This window comes from Crinia signifera, chromosome 4 (genome assembly GCF_055691185.1).
Source record: "Crinia signifera chromosome 4, ASM5569118v1, whole genome shotgun sequence".
Taxonomy (NCBI): domain Eukaryota; kingdom Metazoa; phylum Chordata; class Amphibia; order Anura; family Myobatrachidae; genus Crinia; species Crinia signifera.
In genome coordinates, this window is record NC_139220.1 from 290,448,931 (window position 1) to 290,462,880 (window position 13,950).

A 13,950-nucleotide genomic window follows, 5' to 3' on the forward strand; every position below is an offset into this window, starting at 1 on the left:
CGATCACCGACACCAAAAAGGAACCACTGCACCCGCCACCCACCTCACTGCTAGGTGATGAATTCATATTAGGACCCGGTAAATAGCCACATTAAACATGGAGGATGTAACAGCGCTCTCGTAGAAAAGATGGGTGGCCCTGAAAAGGGCCTTTGTGCGTGTGTGGGTGACCGCATGAGAGGCACCTGAGAATTTAACCCCCGAACCCATAGAGAGTGCGGCCCTGGCGCTTCAGAGCATAGACCACGTCCATAGCGGTCACAGTCTTCCTCTTGGCGTGCTCGGTGTAGGTGACGGCATCACGAATCACATTCTCCAGGAACACCTTCAGCACACCGCGAGTCTCCTCGTAGATGAGTCCCGAGATACGCTTAACACCCCCTCGTCTAGCTAGACGACGGATTGCAGGCTTGGTGATGCCCTGGATGTTGTCACGGAGAACCTTCCTGTGGCGCTTAGCGCCTCCTTTGCCGAGCCCCTTTCCACCTTTACCTCTTCCAGACATTCTCAAAAAATCTGTGACGATCAGTAAGAATGAGTAAGCTTTCCTGTCAGCGGCTTTTATAAAGTGGAAAGCGGACCTGATGGGTGACTTGGACTTAAAGGCGGAGTCATGGCTCGCCTTGCCATTCGTTCATAAGCACAACCCTTGGATTGTTTTCCTTTTGTTCGCTACAAGAAGATATTGTTTTATGTTTCGATTTATAGTAACTGCTCTCTTGGTATTGTTTTCTTTTTTTTTTCTTGGTTAATACCCAGTGTAAAAAATCAGCTTGATAAGAGAACTAAATCATTCAACTACGTTGTGGTGAATATTTGTGTTGATGAAACGTAATGACCCAACGTTGTTAGTTTTATTTTATTTTTTTCCCTTCATTTTATTATACGTGGAATAGATATAGATACATTGTATATTTTTAATTTGAAAGTGGGGGAATTGGTAATGACAATGGACCCACACAATGAGAGTCGCTCAGATATCGGCGGGAAATTAAAGCCATTACTGTAACGTTTCCCTGGCTCCCGGACTCGGTGCGTATTTCAGCTTTGCGGCGCTCTGAACTGTAATCGCCTTTCAATCAAGTGTGTGCGTGTTACAGTAGGAACCAAGTGTGCCTGAGCAGGAATTACGTGTTCACCCTTAATTAAATGCATCGAAACGGAACCGGAGGTCATAGAAGTAACTGGGTACTGAGCTACGTTGACGTACTGCACACTTCATTCAGAAAAAAAGACAGCGATCCATTGCCAACGGTGTACATTGGCCACCCTATGGGTCGCATGTATCTTTTGTGTATTTAAGCAGCCAGTGACATCTGCAACGTAATGAACCGGTCCTACATTTGAAACTGGATTCAGATCCCCTAGAAAGAGAAATACAGAATGCAGCTTTGCAAGTGGTAGAGATAAAGGCACTTTTTTGTGTGACCCAGTAGGGTTAACAATAGCTAGAGGGTACGTCACAAGTCAGTTATATCGGTCGGAGCATGGACACAGCAAAAACCATCATAGTTACAGCTCGATTAGAGAGGAGGTGGGTGGCTCTGAAAAGAGCCTTTGTGCTGGTGTGGGTGGGAGAAGAAGGGGAGATTACTTGGCGCTGGTGTACTTGGTGACGGCCTTGGTGCCCTCGGACACGGCGTGCTTGGCCAGCTCTCCAGGCAGCAGCAGGCGTACGGCGGTCTGGATCTCCCTGGAGGTGATGGTGGAGCGCTTGTTGTAGTGAGCCAGGCGGGAAGCTTCCCCAGCAATGCGCTCAAAGATATCATTAACGAAGGAGTTCATGATGCCCATAGCCTTGGAGGAGATGCCGGTATCAGGGTGCACCTGCTTCAACACCTTGTACACGTAAATGGCATAACTCTCCTTCCTGGTCTTCCTACGCTTCTTCCCATCTTTCTTCTGGGTTTTGGTCACGGCTTTCTTAGAGCCTTTCTTGGGAGCCGGCGCAGACTTGGCTGGATCAGGCATATTGTCAGATAATCGTTTCTGAGTCGTTGCAGAAAAAATCTGTCCTGTGCCGCTCCAGATCGGCTCTATTTATAGGCAGCTTATGCAAACGAGGCGTCCTCGCTGCTGGTAACACTATTGGCTACGAGTGATGTCGGCGAAACCCCGCCCGCCATTTGCAGATTGGTCCAGTTACACAGTAACCAATGCAGATCAGGTTCCTGCACAGACCAATCACACAGCAAGAACTGGACCCTCCTGAGTGTATATTTAAGAGGAGGGCGATATCGAGAGCGCATTGTCTGCACGCAGTACAGTTTCGAATTTGAAGAAACGCGCCCATTGAACATTTTAGCATGTCAGGAAGAGGCAAACAAGGCGGCAAGACCCGGGCAAAGGCCAAGACTCGCTCATCTCGTGCCGGTCTACAGTTCCCGGTTGGTCGCGTTCACCGTCTGCTGAGAAAGGGAAATTATGCGGAGCGTGTGGGAGCCGGTGCTCCCGTCTATCTGGCCGCGGTGCTGGAATATCTGACGGCTGAGATTCTGGAGCTCGCCGGTAACGCTGCCCGCGACAACAAGAAGACCCGCATCATCCCCCGCCACCTGCAGCTGGCTGTGCGCAACGACGAAGAGCTCAACAAGTTGCTGGGTGGAGTGACCATCGCCCAGGGAGGTGTACTGCCCAATATCCAGGCCGTGTTGCTGCCCAAGAAGACCGAGAGCCACAAGCCAGCCAAGAGCAAGTGATGTGACCGTCAGATGTTTTACCCGTTATTGACCCAAAGGCTCTTTTCAGAGCCACCCACCCCGACTGTGAAGTGCTGATTCATCTCTATAAACTGGCTAAATGTCAGTCCTTAGCCCGATTTAGCGGGAAAGGTTGAAGTGGTACCCGGGACCTTTGTACGGGAGGGAGGAAGGGAGGGTGTAAATGCCCCGGCTAACCTGCCCCATGAATCTGTTGGGACAGGAGAGGCTAGCTCTGGAAACAGTCGAAGGGCAGGAGAGCTTGATCCATGTAAGGAAACCTCGTCCCTTCTCTAATCATGTTTATGGTGAAGGCCGGTAGTGATTGACCGTTCCCTGCATCGACGGAGCTTGTGCATCTGCCTATCACAATCAGATGAGATCTGCCCTTCATACTGGCAGGAGCGGGGAACAAAGGAAGGAACCGAGGCGTTAAGAACAAGGTTCCAGGAAGCAAAAATCACTTATTTGTAGCTTATGCTTCAGCCCGTATAGTAACATTTCGTGCCTGGTGAGGAGGACCGGGAAGCCGCACGTGCTTTTACTTCCCTAGAAAATGCCATTTTAAACTTCTCGAAATGCACCTCTTACACACGTGTGATCTACTAGTCTAACCTTTCGTAGCGAAGACTAGGAGTAGTCCCCCTGCGCAAAGCATATGGAGGTGGTTCAGAAGCAGGGTGAAAGCCAGGTAGGAGCGGAACATGCGCTGTGGGTACCAATTTGGAGCCCGGGTGTCTGTCCCCCCGTTAAAGGAATTGACATCATTCCACTCAAACACCAATGTGCTTTACGCTTCAGCTCGTTCAGAAAGATTTGGTGGCTCTGAAAAGAGCCTTTGTGGTGTTGCGTGTATAGGAGTGCCGAATATCTCTATGCCCTCTCCCCTCGGATCCTGCGGGCCAGCTGGATGTCTTTGGGCATGATGGTCACCCTCTTGGCGTGGATAGCGCACAGGTTGGTGTCCTCGAAGAGCCCCACCAGGTAAGCCTCGCTGGCCTCTTGCAGGGCCATGACGGCAGAGCTCTGGAAGCGCAGGTCGGTCTTAAAGTCCTGGGCAATCTCACGCACCAGGCGCTGGAAGGGCAGCTTGCGGATCAGCAGCTCGGTGGATTTCTGGTAGCGGCGGATCTCGCGGAGGGCGACGGTCCCTGGTCGGTAGCGGTGAGGCTTTTTCACGCCGCCGGTAGCTGGGGCGCTTTTCCTGGCGGCTTTAGTGGCCAACTGCTTGCGGGGAGCTTTCCCGCCGGTGGATTTACGCGCTGTCTGCTTGGTCCTGGCCATGATCACAAAAGAAAATGCGTGCAGCTACAGTACCGACTGTATTAGAAACGTCGCCCCCTTGCTATTCTATTTATACACAGTGTTGCACGCTGATTGGACAGTGTGGGCATGCCTCCTCTATCGATTGGTTTAATACAACCGTTTGGAGCATTCAAAAAAACCCCGCCTTTTCTAGCCATGGCCGATTGTTTCAGATCCTGGGATAAAATAATCGGCATACGAAGCCGGTGTATAGAATTCAAGCACATTAGCATAAATGCATCATGTTTACCAGTGTTAGCTGGGATTTGTGACAGCTACTGTAGTCATCCATCCACTTCATATACGTTGCTTTACATTCTGCACGTTAAGAATTTAAAAGGATCCGGGATTCGGTGTTTATATGTTTCTGCTCCTACATCTCCTATTCATATAGTTACATCACGTTTACCATTGTATTTTTAACTTCCAAGTCTGCAGCTATTAAAGATACTGTAGATATGTATAATTTAGAATGACAGGCGCCGCAGAACCTTATAATAATAATAATAATAATAATAATAATGTTCTTTATAGAGCGCTCTTATAGAGTCCAACGGGACTCAATCTATAGTTATATCATGTATTTTTTTTTTTTTTTTCACTTTGATCGGGTCTTTAGTATTGTAGTGTCATAATGATCATGCAGTACGTTATAATCATGGAGAGCACAGTGTCAAATCTACGTCCCTGGGGCCAAATGCGAATGAACATGTTCATCTCAGTCCTGAGGCCATGTGATGTGATGGGTCTTTTTTTTAATTCTTTTATTGACTTTCACAAAGTAGTGTAGATCAACTGCCAGGACACCGAGGTTTCAGCGTCTTCAAAGACGGAACTGTATGAAAGCCCGGTTCATTTTTAAGAATTTGTCTCTTGCAGTCTATTTTGTTAAAATAATAACTTGTATTCATTAGATTAAGACAAGTTCTTGTCCACCATATTTTGGAGGCATCTCAGAAACAAAGGATTACAGTCTAGGCTGCAGCACGTATCATTGTTACAGATTTAGAACAATCTTCTCAGCCTGTGCGAGTTGTTACAAATTACATGCATGCAACATGTAACCTAAAGAAATGATACTTCTTTGTAAGTTCATCTTCGTTTACTTCCGCCGACGTATAGTCAGGGGACCGCCACGAGCGGCAGTAATGCTAGCTCAATGTTATATAGCTCTCACGAGGAATAGGTGGGTGGCCCTGAAAAGGACCTTTATGTGGGTGAGAGGATCAGAGGCGCCTCAGCGTTTAGCCCCCGAACCCATAGAGAGTGCGCCCCTGGCGTTTCAGAGCATAGACCACGTCCATAGCGGTCACGGTCTTCCTCTTGGCGTGCTCGGTGTAGGTGACGGCGTCCCTGATCACGTTCTCCAGGAAGACCTTCAGCACCCCGCGGGTCTCCTCGTAGATGAGTCCGGAGATGCGCTTCACGCCTCCTCGTCGGGCAAGGCGGCGGATGGCAGGCTTGGTGATGCCCTGGATGTTATCTCTCAGCACCTTCCTGTGGCGCTTGGCGCCTCCTTTCCCGAGCCCCTTACCACCTTTGCCTCTGCCGGACATTCTAGCTTCGTCTCCTCCGCTCTAAGTGAAACTGGAAACCTTTTGTATGACGACGTACGTTACTGCGGTGCAGTCTTCTTTTTATAATCTTAGGGCGGACCTGGACGAAGACCTTTGGTTTTTGAGGGAGGAGTCCAGCCTCACAACTTGCTCATTGTGAAACCGCTACAATAGGGACAATAGAGCGCTTTCAGGCCGACGACTCCACCTGCTGCAAATATTCTACACAAGGACTCATCCTCTATACTGTGCGTGCACTGATTGCATAGCAAGCGTAAACGTGTCTAATGATGCGTGTGTGCCTATCAGATGGTAACTATATGACATTGGGTCTGTGAGAGTGACAACTCGAGTCGTACTGGAGGTATTATCACACGTAGGGAAGCTGTTGGGAACAGGACCTGCTTCCTCAGCAGCAGGAGGCGGCTGCACACGATGGGAAAGGTCGCATGATTTTCAACAAACGATTATTCCAGCATTACCAATGTGAGTCTCAGTAGAATAAAGCTGTAAAAGTGTTAACAATCCACACAAGCAGATTTATGAGCAGCAGAAACGAGACCTTCTTGTATCGAGCTCCCGTTCTCAGTCACAGACATTCCATACACTGTTATAAGATTTTGCAACATTGTTTGTTCTTTCCTCATTTGTATACATACAGTGCGGTAGAGGAGTCTTTTTGATACAACAAATCTGAACCAAAGAGGGAAATGCAACAAGTGGTCCTCCTCTCTGTGTAACCTTAGTTCTTCAATGAACGCACGATCTCTCCGGGATGATTTCAGGAGCTAATAAAATCCTCTCATTTGAAACTATTAAACCATTAATAAAACACTAAAGAACAGAAGCTGGGGACAATAAACGGCACCACAATACCCGAACACACGGCATAACCCTCAAATGACAATGTGAGTGACGTTGGGCTACATTTACTGAGATGGGAGTTCCACTGAAGATGGGTTGTTGCCAATGGCAACCACCAATCAGATTGTATCTGTTATCGTGCTACGGTCAACAACCCATCTTCAATAGAATCCCCATGTTAGTGAATTGGGAGAAGAGTGGTAAGAACTTAATGATCATCATCAGCAACGACCGGAGACCGATCATCCGTCTTTATTGTTTATTACAAATACACAAACATAAATTAGGACCTTAACAGACAATTTGAGGACGAGAATGGACTAAAATAAATAAGTGATTGTAATGAATTAATTTACAGTTTCTTATATAGCTCACACAGATTCCGCATCGCTTTACAGAGAATATTTGAACATTCACACCAGTCCCTGCCCCAGTGGAGCTTATAATCTATATCCCCTACCACACATATGCACACACACAGACAGACACTCTAGGGTTAATTTTGTTTGGAGCCAATTAGCCTACCAGTATATTTTTGGAACAAACCCGGAGTACCCGGAGGAAACCCACGCAAGTACAGGGAGAATATACAATCAGCGCCTTCTGTCTCCCCAGCCATCCATTCATCCATTGTCAGCCAGCTTCTGCCAGCACTCCTTCTGTCTCTCCAGCCCCTACCCCCCCCCCCCCCCAACCCCCTCTTTCTTCCTCTGCCACCCACTCCTTTCCTCATACCTGGCTGTTTCTTCTGTCTCTCCAGCCTTGTGATTTCTCCCTAACCTTAGCCAATTCCCTTCTGGTTCTAAAGCCCTGCGTCGCTTCCCTTTTCCCAACCAGTCCTTTTCCGTCTTCCACGTCTGTTTAATGTCTTGTCTGATTCCCTGATTTTGTGGTGGGCAGACTCGATGATGCCCGCTCCCGATCCTGCCCCTAAGCAGCTGCCTAATGTTAGAGGCCTACATGACGCTACCCTTCTCCTTCTGTTTTGGCTGCTCCTTACATTTCTCCCATCACCCTTCTGTCTCTCCAGCCCTATGGAGTATCTCCAATGAAGGTGTCCATATTCTAATTTTTTATTTTTTATTTTACGACACTATGATGGGAACTTCTGAGATGGAAAAGGAAGGATCCAATGGGATTCTCTTTTTAATGTACTGTATCTACCACAGTAAAGGTCATTGATACAGAGCCGTACAGAGTGCCATGTTAAGATCCGTTGCCCATGTCTCCAGAAGGTAATACCTTAGACACGGCACACAAAAAAAGGGGCAAATCAAACAGTCAAGGTAAATGACGGAAACATTCTTAGTCCTAGGACATGACAGGAAACTGTAAGGAAATGGATTAAGAGGCAAATTTGAGGAAAAGTTGTTTCAGCAAAAAAAAAGTAGCTGACAAGTTGAATAGCCTCCCATGAATTGTGGCAGATGATAATACAGTTTAATCATGCCTGGAATAGACCAAATTATAATAATAATAATAATAATAATAATTACAATAAAATAAGAATTAGTTTTGAGAATACTGTAAGTATGGAAAAAATGAAGAAGGTCCAAGAATGTCTCACCTGCCATCAAATTCTATGTCTAAGTTCTGGTGACAGAATATCTGATGTAAATGTGGGTGAAAACCTAGGATACAGTTATACTCCGCTTTGCACAAGATCTGCGTCTCTCTTCTGCACGGAACACTAGCTCCCATTCACTATTACAGGACTTTCATCAGGCTGCTCCTATCCTATGGAATGCCCTTCCATGCACAATAAGAACTCCGCTAGCCTCCAAACTTTCAAGTGTTCCCGGAAAACTCACCTCTTCAGGCAAGCCTATCATATTTAAGTTCTACACGCATAACCCTCTGAGGCACTTATGTATTATTTTCTTCCCTTCTGGACTTGTAACTTGGTGGGACTGCTATGCTATTACTGGTGCCTCTTTCCCTCCTATATTCCTATAGATTGTAAACTTGCAGCAGGGCTCTCCTACCTCCAAGTCTGTCTGTTGTTACCCAATTTGTTTTATCACTGTCTACTATTGTAAAGCGCAACGGAATCTGCTGCGCTATATAAGAAACTGTAAATAAATAAATAATACAGTGACTATCAAGCAGTATGGATCAAAATAAAGACAGAAACCGACTCATCACACACAAAAACAAAGATGTTAGATTTTAGGCAGGCTACTGCAGGAATTGAAGAGGACGTGATCTTCGCCGGACAGTTGTAAGTTTACTTCCTCTGGTTCCCCTATGGATTGCGTCGGACACCGGACCCCCGGACCAGAACCCCAGGACACCAGACCAGCACCCCAGGACACCGGACCCCCAGGACACCGGACCCAGGGACCTACCTTACGGGCTCAAGATAGGTAAGTATCAGTATGTGTGGGCTTTGGATGAAATAAAGTTTTATTTTTCTTGTGTTTGTCAGTGTGTGTTTATTTGACTATTTTTAATACCGTTGAACTACAAGGGCCAGCGTGCCCTTTAATTCTCCGCATGCTTGGACTTTTTTTTTTTACACAGCACAGCCTGCACGGATCTGCCTGATCCGTGCAGAATGGCCATATGAATTCGTATTAGCGGCCATATATATGGCCGCTAATACAAATGAATACGCCATCGGAGGTTTACAAAGCAGTCGTATCTGACTGCTTTGTATATTACCTTCCGGAACAGGAATTTGCATACGGCTGAAAAAGCCGTATGCATTCATATTCATTCGTATTAAGAATACGAATATGATATATCGTATTCTTAGTAAATCTCCCCCCATAGTAGGGATGCCAATCCCGGGGCATTTTTTCAATCCCGGGATTCGGGATTGAAAAATGCTCAATCCCAGGATTCCCGGGATCCCGGGATTGGCCTCCCTGATACAAAAAAAAACACAGCTGTCCCCATCCCCCCCAAACTGCCCACACCGTAAATCAATTAAAGGCAGAATAATCCCAAACCACTATCTCCCTGCCTGCACTGCACTGTCACTTACATGGAGGTGGTGACAGGCAGTAGCAGGAACATCTCCAGCAAGCGGGTGGCCAGGAAGGACGAGCTGCACAGCGGGCGGCCAGGTAGGACGAGCTGCACAGCGGGCGGCCAGGTAGGACGAGCTGCACAGTGGGCGGCCAGGGAGGATGAGCTGCACAGCGGGCAGCCAGGGAGGACGAGCTGCACAGCGGACGGCCAGGTAGGACGAGCTGCACAGCGGACGGCCAGGTAGGACGAGCTGCACAGCGGGCGGCCAGGGAGGATGAGCTGCTCAGCGGGCAGGTGTGTGGCCAGGCAACCTAGTACAGAACAGTGTGCTATAGCGGTATGACAGCAGCCGGGCTGTGCAGCGTGACGTGATGTCAGGGGTCACGCTGCGCAGCCCGGCCACCGCCATGATGCCGCTACAGCACACTGTTCCTATCAGTAAAATACCGGCAGACAGCAGTGTGGCTATCGGGCACTAATCCCGCATTCCCGGGATTGGAAGGCTCAATCCCGGGATTTAAATCCCGCCTTTTTTAGGCCAAAATCCCGGGATCCCGCCGATCCCGGGATTGGCCTCCCTACCCCATAGAGTGGATGTCTTCTTGAGAGGGACAATGTAAGTCCCCAGAGAACTGTCAAAACTGAAAGTGGATAAATCAATGGGGCCAGATGGGATACATCCAAGGATACTAAAAGAGCTTAAAGTGGAGCTGGTAAAACCAATAACAGAATTAATCAACCAGTCACTAGCTACTGGAGTAATCCCAGAGCACAGGAAAACAGCGAATGTAGTCCCACTGCACAAAAGTGGAAGAAAGGAAGAGGTAAGCAACCATCGACCAGTGAGCCTTACATCAGTAGTAGTGAAATTTATGGAAGCACTCTTAAAATAAAGAGTTGTAGAATATCTCAAAAGCAGCAATTTACAGGATCCGAAACAGCATGGGTTTACTGGGGGAAGATCATGTCCAACACATCTTATTGACTTCTTTGACTGGGTGACTAAAGTAATAGATCAAGGTGGGGCTGTAGATGTAGGTTATCTAGGCTTTAGTAAGGCTTTTGACACTGTCCCACATCGCAGACTGTTAAATAACCTTGAAAGCTTGGGATTGGATTTCAAGATAGTTGAATGGATAAGAGCATGCTTTTAGGACAGAAAACAGAGAGTTGTAGTAAAAGGAGTACAGTCAAAGGAGGGAAAGGTTACAAGTGGGGTACCCCAGGGATCTGTACATGGACCAGTGCTTTTTTATTATCTGTATTGGTGATATTGCACATGGAATTGAGGGTAAAATGTGCCTTTTTGCAGATGACACAAAGGTATGCAACGGGGTAGACACACCAGGAAGGGTAAAACAAATGATTGGTGATCTAGGCAGATTAGAGGAATGGTCAAGAGCAGTGGTAGCCAACCCTAGACCTCGAGAGCTACCAACAGTGCACATTTTCCAGACAACCTAGCTGCTGCACAGCTGCACTCATTAATCACTGACACATTTTAAAAGATACACAGATGGAGCTAATTAGCTCACTTGTGATTCTGTGAGGAGACCTGCAAAACATGCACTGTTGGTAGCTCTCGAGGACTAGGGTTGGCTACCCCAGGTCAAGAGCATGGCAACTATAGTTTAATGTCAAATAAAAAAATGCAAAATCATGCACTTGGGTCTCAAAAATCCAAAGATTAAATATAGTATAAATGGCACTATAATGGAAACTACTGAGGAAGAGAGGGGTCTAGGTGTCACTATTTCAGGGGACTTAAAGGCAGGTAGGCAATGTAACAAAGCAATGAAGAAGGCAAGTCAGATGCTTGGTTGCATAGGGAGAGGTACCAGCGGTAGAAAGAAAGAAGTAATAATCCCACTGTATAGGTCATTGGTACGACCTCATGTAGAGTACTGTGTTCAGTTCTGGAGGCCATATCTCCAGAAGGCTTTATATAAGAAACTGCAAATAAGTATCTGCGCAAATAGAGTACAGGTAATCCACACAACTAAGTTAGGCCTAGATTCCCACGGTGTTTCCTGGCAGGAGTCCCCAAAGCAATTCTAGCGCAATTCTTAATGCGGAGATGAGTGCGGACAGGGATTGCAATGCAAACCGGACTACTATGCCAAGTAGCCCAAGACAAAAACTAAACTAACAAGAGCAGTATTACAGTGTATACTATAAGGCTGGCCCCGTGGTCCTGTCATTGTGGTGTGCTACAATAGCATAACAACCACTTCCAACCGACTCCTAGTATTGGCCCTTGACTGTTTTTTTGCACCCGTTAGTCTTTTTTGAACTGATTTGAGCTCTGGCTGAATGTAAACTAAAGCTATTTCGCTGGAGGTGTGTTTCATAGCAGTCTGAAAGAAACACAACCTTGTGAATATAGCCATTTACTGACACGTACTGTATAACTAGCATAAACAGAGTGGAGTGATGAACTCCTTGGGTTTCTTTGAGACAATTTAGTGGATGTGGCACCCGCTGTCCTCGGCTATCGACTGTGCTAGTAGGTATACTGATCTCGGAATAGAAACTAGAGTTTATAGAGGCTACCTTGGAATGCAAGCTGCCTGTGTTAGCCAGCTGTGTGTACATGACCTCGCACATCAGCTTAAATGGTTTCAACAGGCTAACTGCTCTGCACCGTGTGTCCCGCAGCTCACCTTCATTATCTCCAGGGCTGCGAGGAGAGAAGAAGCCCGGGTGGGACATATTAATGTCACAGTAAAGGAGAAACGGGTTACATGCCGGGCAGATCCAGCCTGGTGTGGGTGAGTATCAATTCGATTTTCCTGCCCCGGTCCGCAGGTTCTAGGCTAGCAGTGGGCATACAGGGATAGGGGAGACCTTGGAGTACGGGTGTGGTGCAAAGAGGCACCTCGCTGCTCACCTCATGCGCTATTGATGACTGTTTTTTTGCGCTATGGAAACACAAGGTAACAGCTGATTGTCCCTGCAACTCAGACAGGGAAAGGTTTCACACTTCTGCTTATCCCGCCAATGAGAGCACAGGACACTGGACGCCCAGCAGCCAATCACAGCACAGCCTGCCGTGTATATAAGAATCCAGAACGCGATTGTCGTGACTCGTGCGCTAGTAGTACTGCATTTTTATTTGTTGTGCCTTTTGTCTGTGTTAACATGGCAGAGACTGCACCCGCCGCTGTCCCTCCATCAGAGGGCGCATCCAAGAAGAAGAGGCAGCCGAAGAAAGCTGCGGGAGGAGCCAAGAAGAGCGCCAAGTCTTCTGGACCCAGCGTCTCCGAGCTGATCGTAAAAACCGTGGCCGCCTCCAAAGAGCGCAGTGGAGTTTCCCTTGCCGCCCTGAAGAAGGCTCTGGCTGCCGGAGGCTACGATGTGGAGAAGAACAACAGCCGCGTGAAACTGGGTGTAAAAAGTTTGGTGACCAAAGGAACTCTCACTCAGGTAAAAGGCACCGGCGCTTCCGGCTCCTTCAAGCTCAATAAGAAGCAGGCGGAGAGCAATAAGGTTGCCCAGAAGTCTCTGAAGCCCAAGAAACCTGCTGCAAAGAAAGTGGACAAATCCCCGAAGAAGCCCAAGAAAGCTCCGAGTGCAGCCAAGAGCCCGAAGAAGGTGAAGAAGCCAGCTGCAGCTGCCAAAAGCCCGAAGAAGCCTAAAGCGGTGAAGCCGAAGAAGGCGGCCGCCAAGAGTCCGGCCAAGAAGGCAGCGAAACCCAAAGCCGCCAAGAGTCCGGCCAAGAAGGCGGCGAAGCCTAAAGCCGCAAAAAGCCCAGCCAAGAAGGCAGCAAAGCCCAAGAAAGCCGCGGCAAAGAAGTAATGCCTGAACCGCCGCATCCTCGCTCCCTTGTTCTCCCCCAAAAGGCTCTTTTCAGAGCCACCCACCCTCTCTCGACAGAGCTGTGAGCGCAGGGCGTGGCCTGATGGCAGCGCCCTTCAGTTTGTAATCAATAGGTACACCAGAATGTTCTAGTTTGCCCCTTAAATTCAGTCACTTTACAATTCTACATATGTGCTGGGAAGTGGGATTAATGAGACCGTTACGTATCAGCTCTCTTCAATAAACGCTTCATAGCGCATAGCGTTTTAGTGCGCATTTCAATGAATCGCTGTAAACCGGCGGCATTCACCTGTGGCACCATACCCTCCCAGCCGGTTCTGATGCCCTACATCCTCTGTAAGGGCAAGCTCAATCTGTGGCAGAGCTGTCAGGGAAGGTGTGTGATTCACCACTATAGAACTCGTTAGCGCTGCCTCGTATTTTAACTGCTGCAAACCGTATGAGTGCAAGGGTACATACAGTATATATAGAGCTTAGTAAATCGCAAAGAAGGCGGACTGGAACGTTCTTCAATCTGCATTCCTCGTGACCCTTTAAAACACAATTCTCCGGAAAACGTATATGCCTCTGTGCAGTGGTCGCTAACAGCGTGGTTTGTAACGTAACCTTTTTCTATATATTGCGGATTACCTAATTACACGATCACCGACACCAAAAAGGAACCACTGCACCCGCCACCCACCTCACTGCTAGGTGATGAATTCATATTAGGACCCGGTAAATAGCCACAT

General features: G+C 47.7%; 2 protein-coding genes across 2 annotated transcripts; one reads left to right on the forward strand and one right to left on the reverse strand.

Annotated features, from left to right (window-relative positions):
* Positions 1-193: 193 nt before the first annotated feature.
* On the reverse strand, positions 194-5,560 carry LOC146073171 (uncharacterized). The gene is made up of 6 exons (XM_083180355.1): positions 5,262-5,560; positions 5,182-5,200; positions 3,663-4,007; positions 2,403-2,654; positions 1,774-1,989; positions 194-598 (listed from the first exon to the last, which is right to left on the reverse strand). The coding sequence occupies exons 1-6, from the start codon at positions 5,558-5,560 to the stop codon at positions 194-196; spliced, it is 1,536 nt and encodes a 511-aa protein (XP_083036481.1).
* A 6,981-nt stretch (positions 5,561-12,541) lies between these two features.
* LOC146073172 (histone H1.01-like) lies at positions 12,542-13,198 on the forward strand. Its single transcript, XM_083180356.1, has one exon. It carries the CDS (start codon positions 12,542-12,544, stop codon positions 13,196-13,198), a length of 657 nt encoding a protein of 218 aa, XP_083036482.1.
* The last annotated feature ends 752 nt before the right edge of the window (positions 13,199-13,950 follow it).